The sequence below is a fragment of the Lissotriton helveticus genome, chromosome 12 (assembly GCF_964261635.1).
Source record: "Lissotriton helveticus chromosome 12, aLisHel1.1, whole genome shotgun sequence".
Classification (NCBI taxonomy): Eukaryota; Metazoa; Chordata; class Amphibia; order Caudata; family Salamandridae; genus Lissotriton; species Lissotriton helveticus.
This window is the reverse complement of record NC_136073.1, coordinates 232,403,562-232,423,027: the sequence shown is the minus strand read 5'-3', so window position 1 is coordinate 232,423,027 and position 19,466 is coordinate 232,403,562. Positions and strand designations below refer to the sequence as shown.

Here is a 19,466-nt window from a genome sequence, read left to right as displayed (position 1 = left end):
TTCTGTGGAATACTTTGTCTTTTGCTTGGAGGGTGTGGCCGCAGGCGAACATAGGTAAATTATAATTGGGAACGCACTACATGCTTCCTTTTTGGTTTCACCTTTGAGGAAGTGCTTTTTGGGGCACTTTCAACGCAATCTTCCCCAGATGAGGGGGGCATGCACTTTAGAAGGGGGAAATCGTCTATTTTCCAGTAAATACAGAACCAACCTCCTTTGTTGTTCCTGAAGCGCCTTAGAAGGGAAAGACTTACAAATGTCATGGCGAGACGCTTTGTTGTGGAGTACAGACAATAAATAAACTGAACCTGCAGACTGTCAGCATAGATGATCTTTTGTTTGTAAACGGAGTAAGACTTGGAAGGATAGCTATTTTCTTTCTCAGCTTAAGTGTGAGCTGGTGACAGGCAGCAGTCCCACCTGGGCCTGTAATGAGGAGAAAAATTACAGAAAACCCCTTAAAAACAACTAACAGTTTGATGAAAGCTGAAGTAAGGGCAGGCTGAAATCAAACGACGACAAAGATTACAGTGTAACCAGAATAAGGTGGACCATATGCCAAAGCAGAGCTCTTCACAGGGACTCCCTAACACAGAAGAAGGAGTAGAACCAGACCTAAGGTGACTTCCATGGGAGGAGTAAAGACCTCAGTACTTCCTTATCATTGGCTGAAGTTTGGGTTGCTTCAAATTAGGTTAATGTGTTAATACGCAAAACATTGATTTTGCCCCTATATCCATTTTAGCACAATTTAATGTTATTTAAAGTCACCTGGGATTCCCAGTATGATAGCGGATAATGATTCAAACATGTGAATCTATGACTGAACTAATACTTGAGAAAGTATGAATACAAAGATTGACAACTTTTAAAAAGGCACCTGTGCAGCCTATAAAATAAATATCCATGTTGACTTGTTATTCCTATTTTGCCAACTATAGGCCGTAAACGTTTTTTTATACCACTATTCTAACTGAAGTTCGTAAAAGAAAAAAAAGAAAAACAAGAAAAAGAATAAAAGATTTTTTTTAGAAACTGGATGTCTTTAAAAGCGTATACATACTCCCTTACAACAAATATAAGTGGGCATACTTCAGGTTTATGTCATAGGCAGCAGTGCATAACGTTTTCAAATCAGACGCACATCTAACTTAGAGTTTTAAAACTGGTATTTGAATGCAAGGACAGGTTCAGATTTACTTCTAACACCGAGGCCTATCCTGGAGCTTTGAATGGCTCTTTTAAGCGCATCGTACATAGTTTGCTCCAAATGTGAAAGGAAAAGGCTTCTCTAATGGGGTCACATTTGGAAGATGGCATTTGTGTGTAATTTACAGCTAACAGACGCCAAATATCAATGGAGCAGCAAAAACACAATTTCCCGATTTATGAAAAGGCATACACAGAAGGAAATGGGTTAGCAGTTGCTCGTAGTCCAAAGATTCAGATACCAACTAACCATGGTCCAAGAACCAAAATGTTCTAGTGGAAATGCAGCAAATGATAGATCGCATTAGAAAAAAAGATAGATTTTATTACACACCACCTCTCCCAAAAGTCAGATGATTGATTATTTTACACTTGCCCTCACCAATATAACTCATTGAGCCCCTATGGGTTGTATGTAATGAATGGCACTGTGCTTGCAGCATAAACCTGTACAAAAGGGGGTGGTAATGGACGGAGCATCTGAACCAATCAAACACTCACACCCAGTCAAAAGATCTCGGTTTAATCCATCACCGTTCTTTAGCCCACTCTGCCACCCCAGTTCAGACATGGCTATATGCAAATCAGTCTGACCCTGTGCCTCATGGGAACAGTCCAGCCCGAACTGCCAAGCCATGCCTTCCCTGGACCGGAAACAAGCTTCCGAGGACCGGTTTCTGGCATTACAGCCGTCTTCAGCCCGGCTTGCTAGAATCCAGTGGCAAAGTGAGCAAGGGACTCATGTCTGAGCATACCCTGCCACACTTATGGCGGCCAAAAGCGGTACAAAAGGGGGTGGTAATGGACGGAGCATCTGAACCAATCAAACACTCTGGATTCAAGATAGCCTGGCTGATGAGGATTATGAATCCGAAACCGGTCCCAGGATGCTTGTTTCCGGTCCATGGAAGACATGGCTTGGCAGTTCGGGCTGGACTGTTCCCATGAGGCACAGGGTCAGACTGATTTGCATATAGCCATGTCTCAAATGGGGTGGCTGAGTGGGCTAAAGAATGGTGATGGATTAAACCCAGATCAGTTGACTGGGGGTGAGTGTTTGATTTGCTCATACGCTCCGTCCATCATCTCCTTTTGTATCGCTTTGTTCACCCTAAGTGTGGCAGGGTATGCTCAGACGTGAGTCCCTTGCTCACTTGGCCACTGGATTCAAGATAGCCTGGCTGATGAGGATTATGAATCCGAAACCGGTCCCAGGATGCTCGTTTCCGGTCCATGGAAGACATGGCTTGGCAGTTCGGGCTGGACTGTTCCCATGAGGCACAGGGTCAGACTGATTTGCATATAGCCATGTCTGAAATGGGGTGGCTGAGTGGGCTAAAGAATGGTGATGGATTAAACCCAGATCAGTTGACTGGGGGTGAGTGTTTGATTTGCTCAAACGCTCCGTCCATCATCCCCTTTTGTATCGCTTTGCAGCATAAACCTGGCACGATTTCCAGCTTTGATAACAGAGGTTGGCAGCAGTGTTGCACATCTCTTACTCTGCTTGCATGAACTTTTGGCCTACCGGCCTTTTTGTTCACACTGTGACTCAGTGTTGATCTTCCTAACTCTATGTATACATGCATGCGCATGTATGAGGAATGTGATACTGCAAACCTAGCCAAAACGGCAGCAGGGCGCTGCTCTGTGCTTTCTCACACAACTGTGTGCTGAGAAGCTTGGTTACTGTGCCACCTCCAATATTTCCACTAAATTGGTTGCTAATAGGGACCCATCTATTCCATCTCTTTCAAGTAGGAGGTCAGCATGCAAGTCCTCGGAGTGAGAATAAAATGGTATTAATATTCAAAGTATAGTGTCGTTGAGTCGTTAAAGGTCATATTGGAAGAAAATTAGTAAGAAACGAGAGGATGCTGTGGACAGAAAGTTAACTGCAGTTAACCAGAGCGTTAGCAGACTAGAGGTTCCTGCCTATTTTGTTTAATATCCAGCTATTTCTGTATGCATATTAGATTTTGTAATTTTTATAGATTTTGAACAAAAAAATTGGCTTAAAACAGATCATGGTAACCAGAGGGCCTAATTCCAATGGAATACTAAACATTAATGTGGGTACTGAGGTAAGTTCTGGACAATTCAAAACTAATACTGATGACATACCTTTGCATACAACGAGATACCTGAATGAGAGGCATATGCACAGTCATTGATCATGCTGAAACTAGGCTTTATGAAAACATTTGAGATTGACGACAAGCACTAATGGTAAACCTTATCTACACTCAAAAGTTCACACTACAGAAAAGACAAATAAGAAACGGTAGGATACATTCCCTAAACTGGGTATAATGGTTAAATGATCCATTCCTACAGCAGCTACTATCTTATGCAATAGAAGGAGAACAAGAAGTGTAAACTGAGAAAAAAATATTTCCATTGCCTTACAGTTTGAATTTTTAAACGAAAGCAACATCATTTATGTGTAATTTCGCTGCTTTTTCAGCATTATTTGTCCCATTTTGAAGATTTCCTAAATGTTAAGTTTGGATAATTCTAATAGGATGCCTTTGTCTTAGCAGCGACAGGCGGTTATTTCAACATCCATCTCACATAAGACAATTGGAAGACAGGTCACCTCGACAGACATCAAATTCTTGGCTTCAATTTGTACATAACATCTTGAACACGGCTATAGAGTTGGTCATTATGGAGCACTTAAAGTACTAACCATCTGCATGCATCCCACAAAGCTCATATACGTTCAAAATAATTCAGATGCAAGATATCGAGATATACATTACTATCAAGAATAAAAATTTTGCACATCATATTGATTACAAGATCAAACTGTCTCTAAACACATGGAAACCGGTCCATTAATTAATGAGGGCCGATCAAGCAAGCAGTAAATTGGTTCGGGTACCTCTTCCTTGATCTGACTATCAAACTCGTAAGACAAGACTTAACTCAAATCCAAAAATATCCAACAGGACCACAGATGTTACTTTATATATCACTTCATCTACCAACCTCATACCCAGCAGGTTACACCAGTGTCGGTTGGACACTGATGAGAACAACCTAAGCATATCACCACAGGAACTTTAAGACTCCAGTATGTGATGAAAAGAATGCTGTCCGAGACATATCAGCGTTATAAAGGTAGTTTCTACAAATATATATATATATATATATATATATATATATATATACACACACATACATATATATATATGTGTGTGTGTCGCAGAGCTTCTATATATCAAAGCACAATGTCGTATAAAAAGTCATTTGTTTAATCATTTATCATACTGAATTTTGATGCAGTGCCATATATCATATTAATGCACGATTCTCAACATCGCAAAATGCCTGTGGAATAATTTGTATGCATTAATGAAAGATGTACCATCACTCAACAATGTGTCCGAATGTGTGTCATAATTATTTCTTCACCATCATAGCACCAGCTTTCAGTGGATATTTCTGTGATGCAATTTACAGAGATGGGGCCATTATTAAAATATTTGAAAGCTAGAGGTTGGTTCGCTTCTCGTCTCTATTAATCAATCTCAGTTATTTTTGTTTACGTATAAACTAAAGAGCAGTCAATGGGGAACTAATAAACGTGGCACAGGATTACCTCACGCAGTGCTGTTTGGTAAATGCAGTCATTACCAGCTGCCCCACTTATTAAACCTAAGAATGGAAGGACACCCCCTAAATCGGCGAGGGGGATAATTTGGTGCAACATTTCTCATCTTCATTCATCTCTTAGTTTGGAACCATTGATCATGAACCTCTGGTGTGCCCACTTGCTAGAATGATACTGGTTGAAAAGAAAGCAGAAAGGATTGCTTACCGAGACTTCTTGGACCCTGCTGGAGATGGTGTTACTGAGGATGAATGGGAGCGAGACCTTGAGCGAGAACGAGATCCTGAGCGGGAACTGGAGCCACTGTAGCTGCTAACACTACCAGTCGGGCTGCCACTGACCGTCCGCCTAAAAGCAAAACAAATATGATAAATACTGGGGTCAAACTGTAATATGCATTTTTCATGGAATAATGCAAAGGTGCAAAGCTATCCAACTGACCACTGGCAATGAATGCAATGTGAACATCACAGTCATATTTGCCTTTCAGTGCTTCATGGTCCTTCTACAGTTTTGGCTCTGTAGCTTGATTATGAAACTGTAGAAATAAGCTGTGCCTAATTTTTTTCTTTACTTGAGAACAAGGAGCATTGCGTGTGCCCAAAACTCTGCATGTTCCACAATCTTTTTAACAATCACCTGTGGTTTTTAACAGCAAACATGAGCAAGACTGTTTTATGTCCCTTAGCTACATGGATATGTCAATTTAATCTTTTAGAGTGGACAAAAAAACCTCTACTTCACTGTGCGTGCATCTTCGTCACAAAACCTACTCACAGAAAATGCTAAAACAAACATAAAAAATAGAGTTATCTTTTTTTATCTCTGGTCACACATGTAAGAATCGCAGATGCCTCCTCATAATATCCCCAGGAGACTCTCACCACCTCCACAAAAGTTGTATAGCCACATATATGAGCCACCTCTGCGTGCCTATGTCAGTTACTTCTAACTTTTCTGCGCTCTCAAGATGTGGCTCACCTGTGACAGATTAGAGATGACAGTCTGCCAAATATTTGGACCTTCGTATCAGTTATGAAAGTACACTCCACAAAATTTGAAGTAGGGAGGAATCTGTGGTTAAATAGAGTATCAGCCAGAAGGATTAGGTTACTTGTAAGCATCTATTCCTTGCAAGTAGCGCTATAGATTCACATGCTCTGCATACTCCTGCCATCTAATGTTGGGCTCGGACATCAACTTGTTTTTCTTCTGGAATCAAGCTATCCTGGCTGAAGAGGGAGAAACCCCGAAACCTGTCCTAGGATGCTGGTTTCCAGTCCAGGGAGGACCTGGCCTGGCAGTTCGGGCTGGACTGTTCCCATTGGGTGCACGGTCAAGACTGATTTGCATATGGCTGGGTCCAATCTGGAATGGCATGGTGATCAAAAAAAACGATGCACTGAGGCCCAGATCTCTGTACTGGAAATAATGTATGACATTGTTCTGCATTCTGTCCATCAATAGTTATTTTTGCATTTGTCACCCCGAGTGGGACAGGCATGATCAGACGTGAGTCACGTGCTCTCCATGCCACTAGAATCAAGCTATCCTGGCTGAATTGGGTGAAACCCCGAAACCGGTCCTAGGATGCTTGTTTCCAGTCCAAGGAGGACTTGGCCTGGCAGTTTGGGCTGGACTGTTCCCATTGGGCGCAGGATCAAGACTGACTGACATTAACTTGTTTTTCTTCTTGGAAGTCTTTTGAGTTCCGAGATACCGTGATGACTCCTCTTCTAGGTATTGCGCATGGTCATTGGCTCCACATTCAGACTGTTTTAAACACACCAGGTGCAGATATAGTGGAGCCAGAAAAAGCTTTTAGTAAGGACTATGCGCTGTGAATGTAACTTAATTTAATATATGAATTATCTAAATATTTGGAAAAATCAATAACATCCGGGGAGCTGGGTGGATGCATGTGAATCTACAGCACTGCATGCAAGGAACAGTTTCTTACAATGAAAGTAACAATCCATTTGTAGCATGTGGGGTTGTAGATACACAAGCTATGTATAAGCTTGATAGCAGTTCTCACCACACAGTTGCTAGTCACTGGGTGTTGCATATGTCTGAAATAAAGTTCTCAATACGATTGTTATATGTGTTCCTGTTGGCATACAAGAACATCCACACAATAGTGTTTTTGGTGAACGTATGTGGGTTTAACCAAGTAGCAGCTTTGCAGATTTCAGCTATAGGGATGTTACCCAAGAAAGCTACATAAGTACCCTTCATCCTAGCAGAATGCGCCTTTGGGGGAACTGGTAGGGTTCACGTTGCCATGGCATAACAGGTTAGAAAACCTCTAACCAATTCATCTACTAATACCGGTTTTGGATATGGCATGACCCTGCCTCGGGTTAGGAGAGGCTACAAACGATTGTTGTGTTTTCCTAAAGATTTGGTTATATCAATGTAGTATAGTAATGCTATATTAACATCGAAAACGTGAAGTGCTCTTTCAGCTACCATGTCTGGATTGGGAAAGAAAACTTTCAGCTCAATACTTTGATTGAGATGAAAAGATGCCAACTTTAGAAAAAAACTTTGGACAGGGTCTTAAGACTACTCTGTCGAGATATACTTGAAAGATGGGCTCTTGAAGAGTGGGTGCTTGCATTTCACTAACTCTTCTCAGCAAGGTAATGGTCACAAACAAAAGCAGCTGTCCATGAATAGCATTGAAGACAGGAGTTTAAGGACTCAAAAGAGGGACCCACGAGCCTGGTTAGTACCACATTAAGAATCCACACTGGAGCAGAGAGTGATCTTGGAGGAATAACACTTTTTAAACCTTCCATTAACGTTTTCCCAACTAGAATTCTAAACATTGAACAGCGTTCTATGTTTTTTAGGTATGCAGCAGAGGCTGCAGGCTAAAGACATAGATGTGTAGGCTAGGCCTGATCTTTGAAGCTGTAATAGGTCTCAAGTCTCTACCAGATAAGGTGTTAACGAAGGTAACTTGTCAATCTGATAGCGACATCAAGCCCCAGATTCCTGACATTTGAACAGATACCCAAGCAATATCATCCCAGGGGAAGCACTGTGGAAAGGTTTTAGACCAGGAAGTCCTGAAAGATAAAGCGGCCAGTAGTGTCTGGCACACGTGTGCAGAGATGCCCACGTGGCCGGTTGGCAGATGTCAGAAACCAGGATGCCACGCTGAAGAGCCCTGGTGGCTGCCTTTGCCTTTGTAGAATTGGCCCTAAGACCTTCAGGAAGTTGTTTCTTCACCAAGGCATAGCATATTTGTATACAGAGGATGACCCAGCGTGAAATGATCCTCTTCTGAACTGCTTGCCCCTTCTTTGCTCCAACGTACCCTACGAAGAGTTGGTAGTCCGGTAAAACGATAACACTCTTTTTGGGTCCAGACGGTGGAGACGCTCGCCTTCCTTGGAAAGATGCAGAGGTGTATAGATGATACTACTTCAGGCAGAAAAGATGCCCTAGTGCGAGGGTACTACTTTGTCTGGAAAGATGGTCAGGTAAGGAGGCTGAGATAACAATGCCTTTGGTTCGCTCACCCTCCTGGCAGAAGTTGCCACTAAAAAGGTTGTTTGGATAGTGAGCAGCGGGAGGGGAGAATTGGGCAGAGGTTCAAATGGTGCACACATCAAAATGGTAAGAATAAAATTAAGGTGCCATTGGAGCATAATAAAAGGTGCAGGGGAAACATATGGATAAGCCCCTACAAAATTATCTGCACAAGAGGTGATTTAAAAAGAGATGGCTCAACAGCAGCCGAAGAAAAGCAGACCGGGCCGAAAGGTAGCCCATCAGAGTGCCCAGAGCAGAGCCCTGCTAGGCCAAGGAGAGAATAAAAACAAGAACATCTGACAGGGAAGCAGAGAGGGCCAACAGACGGTTCTGTACATTATTTACAAAATGTTTGCCATCTGCAGGCATATACCAACTTTGTGGAGGGATGCTTGGCTGCCAGAATAACCTCACAGCCAGAAAGGTCAAAAACGGTCAACTGTCACCACTCAATCTCCACGCTAGGAGGCGGAGAGTGGATAGGTTTGGTTGGAGGACCCTCCCCTGCTGCTGTGATTATCGAAGATCCTACCTAAGAGGCAACCTGACGGGAAGATCGATGCTCATTTGGAGAAGCTCGAGATACCAGACTCTTCTTGCTCAGTCCGGAGCCATGAGGACGAGCACTCTGGGCAGGAGTGGTATAGGCGGAAAGGCGTATAGGAAGCCTGTGCTCCACTCACGAAGAAAAGCGTTGCTGAGCGAGAGCCGCCTTGGAAACTCCAGCAAGCAAAACTGCTGACATTCCGGATAGAGGCGCCAATCGTGATCCGTAAGGCACCGCCGGCTGAGTTTGTCTGCTCTGGCGTTCAGAGACTTGTCCAGATGTTGAACCACCAGAAAAATACCCTGTTGTTCCAGCCAAGAGCAGAGACGCAGGGCCTCTTAACAAAGAGTCCACAACCCCACTCCACCTAGTTTGTTGCATTACCACATGGCGGTAGTGTTGTCCGTGAACACCTGAACTAGCCTTCCTTTGAGAGATGGTAAAACTGGCTTTCAGTGCCTACCAGATCACACAAAGCTTCAACAGGTTGATATGAAGCTTTGCTTCCAGAGACCAGAGGCCACTGATCTCCACCTCTCCCAGATGGCTGCCCCAACCCAGAAGGGATGTATCCATCACTACTGTGAGATGTGGGAGGAGAAGAGAGAGGTGTCTGCTCTCTGACCCAATCGCGGTTTGTCAGCTGCTACCAACGCAGGTTGTACGCCGTTCCTCCCGCAGTTCTGAAAAAAGCAGACACAGGCCAGGTTGAGGGGGCGAGGACCAGTGACTTGGCCGTAGCTCGCGAGTCCTTGAAGCACTCAAGCGCTGCATCTGCCTGGTCTCCGAAGAGACAGGGGTCATCAAAGGGCATATCCATAAGATTAGTTTGGGCATCCACCGAAAAGCCAGACATCCTCAGGCAGGTGTGGTGCCTAACGGCCACCTTTGAGGAAGTCGATCTGCCTAGCGAGTTTGTCGTGTCTTAGCCAGATCATATGGTAGGCTTTGCTGCATCTCTCCAGTCTGTAATAGCTTGGGAGAAGAAAGCCCAGCCCTCCTCTAAGACTCTGGGTAGTACTTGCGCAACAGTCTCCCATAGAGAGTAACGGCCCAAGAGTCGTGCAGTGTTTACTGACCACAAGGCTAGGCTGGTGGAAGAGAACATCTTCTTATTGAAGCTGTCCAGCCTTTTGCATTCCCTACCTGGAAGTGCAGAAAGGAATGCGCCGTGGGAAGTGAGGGCTTGGACAACAAAGCTCTGTGGGGTGGGTAGAGAGGAAAGCTGGATCACCCAGGGCGGCGGTGACTGGCAATGGTTCTATTTACAGGAGCCCCTGTGCTGGGCCTGGACCAGGTGCCCAGTAGAACATCTGTAAAGGCCTCGCTGAATGGCAGCAAGGGTTCAGAAGAGGATACACTAGGCTGCAGGACCTCCATCAAGATGTTAGGCTTGACTGCCACCGTAGGAAGCTGCAGGTACAAGACCTCTGCAGCCCTACGCACCACCATTGCGAAAGAAGCTCCCGCCTACGTGGCCAGCTTAGGGGGGGGGACAGGATGCCAGAATCTGGGTGTCAGGCCGCTGGCATCAACCAAGTCCTCATACCAGTCCAGGTCTTAAGTGGGCTGTGGGATTTCTAAGGGATCCTGCTGCCCCTCGCACTCTTCATCATCCATGCCTAACCCTTCAGAATAGGACAGGTTGAACGTCATGGAGCCGTAAGGCTCGGTCGGTGCTGGTCTAGGCGTCGGTGGACGCCCGATCGGCTTCATGTCGTCTGCAATGGCGATTGGGGAGGCGCTGCTGATGCAGAGGGCCTCAACGTCAGTTGTGGGCCACGGGAAGGTCACAGAGGTACGACCAGCGCCGGTACGGATTAGGAAAGGATCCAAGCGGCCAGAGCTGTGGCCGTAGAGCCCACAGGATAGCCTTCAGCTAAACCTGCGGGCCTTAATGGCGCGCTGGCAGGGCCAGGCAACCCAAATATGGTGCACATGGCATCATAAAGCTATTTTAATTGGGCGGGAGCCGCTTCTGGCCCCAGAAAGAGAGGGAAACACAGAGTCGACCCAGGCACCTGCTACGTGGATCGGGGCCTCAAAGGATCAGCATCCTCAGTCTCATCGCGTGATGGACAGGGTGAAGTTGAAGCAACCTTGGACTTCTTGTTCTTTTTATAGTGCTCCTTACCTGACGGCGATTACTTTGAGGAAGACTCTGACCCCACAGAGTGGTGCTCGGAACTTCCTCTCGACTAAGATCCGACCTACGTGGTACAGGGTCGCGATCAGCATTAGGGACTGCCCCCTCTAAGCCTTCGGCGAGATGGCCCGGCAATCGGAGCACGACTGTCGTGGTTGCGCTCCAGGCACCAGAGACACACCAAATAGGGGTCTGTGACCGACATGGCGCAGTGACAGGTGCTGCACGGCTCCAACCCTGGGGGCTTCTTACTAGACATCCATAGCACACCAAAAGGAGTCGACAAAAAGTCTGTCAAAAAGCTCTTTTTGATGGATCTAGCCTGTCTGGCATGGAAAGAAAACAGTTGTGAACACGCCAGGGTGGCATCAATATTGATGACGCAGACATCATGATGATGAACACGACGCCTAAGACGTCATGCTGAGTTAACAGATGTCACCTATCAGCATGCAGGGGTACTGCTATCAAAAATCTTCCTTATCCAGTCTGACGCCTGGAAGTTCGAAGGTAAGGAGTCTGTGGCTAGATGTCTCTATCAGACATAATCATGAAGCAAGCTGGTCACTTTCATCAAACTAACAAAAAAAATGAATATTAAATATTACACAGCCCATCTCACATATTCTTATTAGAAAACAGGAATCTCGAACTGGGACTAAAATCACTGCATGGCTGTTAGAAAGCCAATCTTTTAAAAACATTATACTCGATCTGTCTGGTGAGGCCTTCATTGAAGAATCACCATCCACTAACCTAATCCTGGACTCATCCTTAAACAGCAAGGGGTAACCAGCCAGTGATACCAGTTTTAAGAGGATTCACATTCACAATGGACTGACACACTGCAACTCTGACAAGCCTTTCTGGTTAAGGCAGTTGAAACCACTTTGGGAAATTAAAGTTTGGACTAGCAAACCTTTCATCCAAACTGCTGCCTGCTCCCTCCACTTCCTTCCTTCAAATCATTTTATCCACTTCTATTTCTACCTACCACCCGCCCCCAAACCATCTGTGGTTTATATATCAGTCCCCTTGACACTAATAGCGCCCTGGGAGCCTCTTCCATTCGACTCATGCGGCTATTTACATAACTTTAGTTGGCTCATTACGATGTTTACTTTTAACTTTTTTATTATGTATACTTTTAATTTTAACTAGGTCATTTGTATAAATAATGTACCTCAAAGTCTGAAACAGCTTGCTGAAATAAAACATTGAAAAATATTGGTCCCCTCTCTTCCAACATTAGTATCAAAATGTTACTTATAACTAGATGGTTACCATCCTAATTTTCACCTAAATTCATCTGGGACTATGCTCGGACTTCAAATTATTGAATAAGTGAAGAATTTCCCTGTTCAAGGATTCAAGAAGCTGGCACTCACCGCATGAATGGAAGGGATTTCCATGTTACGCAGTGTGGGCATAGGAGGGCAGAAATGATGCAGTCCTGGAGATAAGAAACAGTCAAACTATTGCAAACAGCATGAAGGTTCACTGAACTTCCCTAAAGCAGTAGAAAAATGCCCCAATGACAGCAGCAAGTGCAAAATGAAAGAACTGGAAATACCACACTATTTAATCAATTACTAATTCCAACTGAGATCAGAAGCGCACATCAGCGGAAGAGGGCATTCTGCGGAAATCCCCTTCAAGTAGGCTCTAATGTTGGTGGGCTGGACGGGAAGGTAAAGCGCAAATGAGACTTCCCACGACGCTGTTGATTCTCATGAAATAGGTAGCATGTGAAGACTTCAAAGGTGACCTTGGAAAACATTAAAAAAAACTAACACAGCGAGGCAGTCCTACCACAGCGAGACAGGCAAAACAATAGTTGATACCTAGGCTCGGTACAAAAGGTGTCTAACAGCATAAACAGAAATACTACAAAAGATCCTCTCTCTACTTACACGAAGCGATCTAATGTGAGCTGAAGAAGGACAGCGTACTAAGTAGAAGCTTGCATCGAGTGCAGGCTCGTTTTTCTTCAGCACCTGGCCTTCCGTTTTGAGTGATGCAAACGGAGCATTTTATCAAGCATTACATTCATCTAACACAAGGTCATTTAGCCTAGTGTGTGTATCGCTGTAGACACTAGCAGTTTGGGCAAATTTAGTGTAGGAATACAGAGCTTGCAGAAGGTGCTAAATGGGGCTGCATGAAAGGTATAGTCTACCACAGCACTATATGGGCTAACTGGTCAAGATTAGCACCTCTGCACTGAATACCCAAGCAGCACTTTGAATGTCAGTGACAGAGAGCAAAATAATCACCTTTTTGTTTAACAACATACTTTTTATGTGAACTGTCAACATGGCACGACACTTAAAATCCACAATTTGGTGAGGTGCTGGAATCGATAAGTGTTTGCTTTGCATAGTCGTTCTAGTGATATTCAAGTGTGTTTAGCTTAAGAAAGGGAAAGACTGGAAGGCACTAAGGGGTTCTGAACACTTGGCGCCGCTTTTCGGTTGCAGCTGAAGCAGCCTCTTTCTGGAGGTGTGCTCTTTGCCATTTGTTTTTGTTTAATGCGTCGCTGTAACATCACTTACTAACCATTTGACTGGTTAAAAACAAACCGGCATTTTACCAATTGTATACTCAGTTTTTTTATGTGTGGAGATTTTATTATTTCAGCAAACATTACAGAAAAATAAAAGGATACAGTTCGTATATCAGAATCGTCATCTCTACAGTATCATGTACATGACAGACAGTGACATGGTACATTTCTAAACAGTACATTACAATTTATCATTAGGACAAACATCAATTCACTGGCTATCATGAAGAGCCTCTGGGTTTCCCAACAATTATGTTGTAAGGGAAGTCTTTATGTCCTTCGACCATGACGTCATAGGTAGTGCCAATGACTACATTGCTAAGGTGTCTCTGCAATATACCATATCTTTCACCATCGCTCATGTTCTAGTGCATGGTGTTGACCCCAGTGTATAGCCACCAGTCTTTTACCCACCAGAAGCGCAACTGCCACAAATCGGCGCTCCTGAGGTTTCAGCTACTTAACTAAACCCAACAAACATAACTGGATAATGCAATTCAGGGAGTCTGTCGTTATCAAGCACAGGTCCAGCACCACATTTCGCTAAAAACCCGGACCTCTGCAAAACTCCATGCAAGATGTCCAAAATCTGCATCTTGTTCCCCACATTGGACATTGTGCGTCTTCACGCAACCATATCTACAGAAATGGGCAGGTGTAACGTACATTTGCTGCACGTATATAAAATGTATAAGGTGTAGATTGCAGTTGAGGTAAGCATTCCCGTGTGTGTGTGTAGCAAAATGCCCAGTCCTCCTGCGTCAGGTGTGTATCTAGCACAATATTCCAACGCGCCAGCGCTGTTTCTAAGGACAGTGAACTATCTGCCTGTACGGCATTGCACAATTTAGTCACCAAATTTTTGCGTGTTGGACTAGTATTTATATCTGGAGTGCACCTAGTGCAGGGGGCTCCTCAAGAAACGATGGATAGAGGGCTCTGACTGACTTTTTTTTTTACTCTGTGGGCCACTACATATATGATTATTACTGGTAAGCATATGGCTCACGTGGCTACTTAACTTGCTGGGACTAAGAAACGAGAGAGACAAGCATTGAAAATGCAATAGGTCTCGCAGCATTAGAGTTAGTGCTTTTAGAATTGTTTATGGGTTTTTTTTGTAAATCTATAGCATTTTGTTTCCTGTAGCCAATGCTAAAGAATTTCAAAAAAAAAAAGCCATAAACATTTTTAAAAGCTCTGAAATGCAGTCTGAAATGCTGGATATATATTCAGTACAGATATACTATATTGTTAATGAAGACATAGGATATAATATGTTGTACTGTATACACACAATTAGATGGGAACGTGCTGTGTGTGTCAGCGATTGAAAGAGACTGCACTCAGAGTTGCTGTGCGCATCAGTAAACACCATACACATATACAATAGCACCACACCCAAACAGAGCCTCTCTCAGTCTGGTAGTGTCCCCAGGGCCAGAAGGGTCTTCAACCCATGCTGTCTCCCCTGGACATCATGCTTGGGGACTTTAGGGCTCTGATGCTAAAAAAATAAATATATAAATATTAAAGGATTTATGAAGTCACGTCACGTGCGGGCGCCCAGACTAGCAGTGTGTTTCAATAAAAGAGCCTGCGGCATGCTGAATTGGTTTCTATAGGTGGTCTTCATAATAATAGCTGACTGGCGTCCTCCCCCCATCCCCGCCTAAACCCAGAAGCCCCTCTTCATCCGCTAAGGAAGTGGTGAATAAAAAAAGTGAAATTACGGCCAGCGCAAGCCATGAATAAAAAAAGTGAAATTACGGCCGGCGCAAGCCATGAATAAAAAAAGCGAAATTACGGCCGGCGCAAGCCATGAATAAAAAAGTGAAATTACGGCCGGCGCAAGCCATGAATAAACAAGTTAAAAAACAAGAAGTGGGCAAAGAGGTGTCACCAGGGAGACGGGGAGAGGAAGGAAGAAGAGGGAACGTGGAAGGAAAGTGAATGCAGCAGGGGGCGGAGCGGATCGCTTTGAAGTACGTTTTCACAGATACATGGAAAATCACTAATTCCTGCACATTACAGGGGGAGCGGATCCCTTTGAAGCATGGCCTCGCGGCCGTGAAAGAAGTGTGTGTTAATTAGGGGGAGGAGAAGTGAGGCCGAGTGCGCTGGGGAAGCAACAGCAACAGATGCTTTAATTTGAAGCTCTCGGAGGCAGGCGGCTCGGATGATAACACCGGAGGGTGGTGGCAGTTATGCCAGTGAGTGCTGGGAGCACTGGCTGTGATGCTGGTGGCAGCAATGCTGACGGCACTGGCGCTGCTGCTGGCGAAGCTACCACGGATGCTTGCTCCAACACTGTTGATCCTGGTAGCACTGTTTATGGTATAGCTAGTACTGCTGGCAAAGATGCTGGGGTACTGGAGGTACGGATGGTGGCAGCACTGCTGGTGATATAGGCAGTAAGGCTGGCGGTAGGGGTGCTGGTGGCACTGACAACGATGCCGCTGATGGTAAATATGATAAGGGCAGTGATGCTGTGGAATACATACGGAGAATCCTGCTGAGAGGTATCTGAAGGGTAGATGTACTGGCAGTGAGGCTTGCATGCTGGTGGTCGTGGCACCGATAATACTGCTGAGAGGCGTCTGAAGAGCAGTGGTACTGGCAGCGAGGCTGTGGAATAAATACTGATAATACTGCAGAGACATATCTGGAGGGCAGTGCTACCGGCAGTGAGGCTTTCGGCAGCGACAGTAACAGTGAGGATTGCACGCTGGAGTCAGCGGCACAGAAAATACTCCCGAGAGGCAGTGGTACTGGCCTCAATGAAAGCATGCTGGCTCCTCTGATAGTAGTGGTACCGGTAATGCTGCTGAGAGAGATGACCGGAGTAGTGTTACTGGCAGTGACGGAGTTGGCAGCAGTAGAAGAGAAGCGTGCACTGCCGGCAGTGGTACTTCTGAGAAAAAGCATTAGGGCAGTGGTAAAGGCAGTGACGTGTTTGGCAGTGGTAGTACCAGCAGAGGTGTGTGCATGCTGGTGCAGGTGGCAGTCGCACTGCTGAGGGAGATGGCAAGGGCAGCGGTGCTGCCAGTGAGGCGTGCATGCTGGGGGCAGTAGTTGTGGTACTGATAATACTTCTGTGAGACATCGTAAATACAGTGGTACTCGAGGTGACGCCGTTGGTACCGATAGTGGTAGTACCGATGCTTGCATGGTAGTGGTACTGCTAGTAAGGGCAGTGGTACGGGCAGTGATGCTTTTGGCATTGACAGTACTAGCCGCGATGGTGGCAGCAGTACTGCTGAGAGAGATCGTAAGTGCAGTGGTACGGGCAGTGACGCTTTTGGCAGCGTGATAGTAATAGCGGTGGCAGCAGTACTGCTGAGAAAGATGGTACGGACAGCAGTACGGGCAGCGGCGCTTTTGGCAGCAAGAGTAGTGGGAGCAACGCTTGCAGCGCTGGCGGCGATGCTGCTGGCAGTGATGGGGATGACTCCGGTGCCAGTAATGACACTGACATCCAGGGAGACTGGCAAAGGGTGGGGGTGAGGCGGGGGGGAGGTACTCACGTGGGCTTCTGTGGGAAAATTAAGCCCTCGGCCCCCAGCGCGCACAGGGACAGCAGCAGGACCATGGCCGCCAGCGAATAAGTGCAGGAAGAGACGCGGCTCAGAGACCCCGGCAACGTCATCTTTCCAACAAGAGCAAAGAACAACAAGCCTTTCACCGTAACACGGCTGGCAGGGGAGGGGGCGGAGAGGGGAGAGGTGCGACACGGCAGTAGGAGGAGGAGGGGGGAGGAGGAGAGTAGGGGAGGCACGGCCTAGCGGCAGGCAGGCAGGGGAGGAGAGGAGGAGGGGGGAGGAGAGTAGGGGAGGCACGGCCTAGCGGCCGTGCAATCAAGTAGTGAGGGGGCGGAGCTGGGGGAGGCTGTGAGAGAGAGTAGGCAAGGCAGGCGGCTGGGGGCATGTGCACGCGCTTTTAAGCTCAATGCACATGCGCATTGAGCTTAAAAGTCACGGGCACTGCAAGGAATCGCCACGATTCCTTGCAAGTTAGATAAAGTCTGGATGAGCCCCTATAGTCTCGCTTGCTCGATGCGCATGCGCATCGACAGGCGAGACCTAAAAAAGGTAATGGAAAAGTAATTGACTTGCCAAATGGAGTGCAGAGACCACTTCGGGTAAAAAGAGTGGAATGAGTGCAAAGAACTAATTTATCATGGTAGAAAACTGTAAAAGGCAGACGAACTGAAAAGGCCCTAAAGTTCTTCAACCCAGCGAACAAAAGTAACCACTAGTAGAACTGTTTTTACAATCAGACGTCAAACTAGGCAACTGTGCATTGACTTGAATGGAGATGACATCAAGAAAGTCAAAACATGGTTGTCAGACCACTGAGGAACAGTACATTTTGTGGGAGGGAACAAGAAAAGCTAATCTTTCAGAAAACGCTACACAAGTGGAAGTTTAAACAGTAAAGATCAAGCAGCCACATGAAAGCAGACAGGGCTGTCTTGGCCTCTAACCACAGATAGGAAATCACAAAACCTCAAATAGATGAAATTTAAAGAGGCTGATACCTCACACATTCCCTCTCACACTACTGAACAAACATAGTCCAGCAGCGTACGCAAATGGATTCGGCAGCAGGCTTCCTGGCCACCGATATGATTACAGCAGCCACATCAAGCACAAAGGAGAATCTGGTTAGACTGGCACCGCTCAATCTCTACATGAGCAACCACAACAGCTGTAATTGTATCCGAGGACAGGACCATTCTGCTGCAAGAGCAGTTATGCATAAGAGAGGAAGGGGTAGCCTCCTTGTCTAGTCTGGGGTGAACAGGATCTGCTGTGCTTAATCCTCTTGCACCTTCTACAGGGCTCTTGACAGAATAGTCAAAAAGAGTACATCAGGCCTGAGACCAGTTAAAGAGGAAGGCATCCCCAAGGAAACCCTTCAGAGAGAACTGCGAAGCACAAAACTGGGGACACTTACTGTTCGGAGCAATGATGAAAAGAACCATGAACGGAAACCCAAATCTGGAGAATACTGCCTCAATCACCTCGGAGTGTACCTCCTACTTAGGGCCTTCCAGTGGGAGACAACTTAATGCATCTGCCGCAATAGTGAGGGAGCATATCAGGCGAGTCCCCAAGGGAAGATTCCTGGTTCTTGCACCTACTTCCCCAAATTGCTTCTACTTCGAAACATAAGATCAATGACCTGACATTCTGCTGGCTGTTGGGAAAATTGATTGTAGCGATGTTATCTGAGTGAATTGTTACATTGTTGCCCGAGATGGAAGAGAAAAAGACCTTCAGGCAGAACAAGCACATTTATATATGCAATTGCTGTGCTGAATAATAATAAACAGTTTATAAAGCGCCTGGTAACACCTTCCCGGTGTGTCCCCGCGCTAGTAAGGAAGAGCTAGACACTTTAGCATAGACAGCCCGCCCCGACGTGCCCCTATAGCCTATACAGGTGCGTTTTCAATAATGCTCTAAACTAGACTTCCGCGCTCTCTAGTCTCATCTCCAGAGGAAGCTTATTCCAGCTGCAGGCAGCCATTACACTAAAGGAGCGTCCTCCCATTCTTGATTTATTAGCCCGCTGGACCACCAACTGGCCCGATCCTCCCGAGCGAAGAGCCCTCGAGGGTTCATATCTGCACACTAGGTTATCCAAGTAAGAAGGGGCCCTCTTCCATACAAAACAATGGCACATCAGGAGGCATTTATATTGGACTCTTTTCTTAACCGGCAGCCAGTGCAGGGTGTCCAGAGCCCGAGTGGAGGCCGCTCTCCTAGGTCGTCTCAGAACCAGACGTGCGGCCAAATTTTGTAGGACTTGTAATCGCCCCAAACTT

The 19,466-nt window shown here is 45.7% G+C and overlaps 1 protein-coding gene across 1 annotated transcript in view; it reads right to left on the bottom strand.

Annotated features, from left to right (window-relative positions):
- The window catches only part of ZC3H18 (zinc finger CCCH-type containing 18), a 529,005-nt gene that overhangs the window by 78,235 nt on the left and 431,304 nt on the right, over nt 1-19,466 (bottom strand). Inside the window, exon 13 of the mRNA XM_078670778.1 lies at nt 5,036-5,176. Coding sequence (XP_078526904.1) covers nt 5,036-5,176 — 141 coding nt within the window. The remainder of the gene's footprint in view (nt 1-5,035; nt 5,177-19,466) is intronic.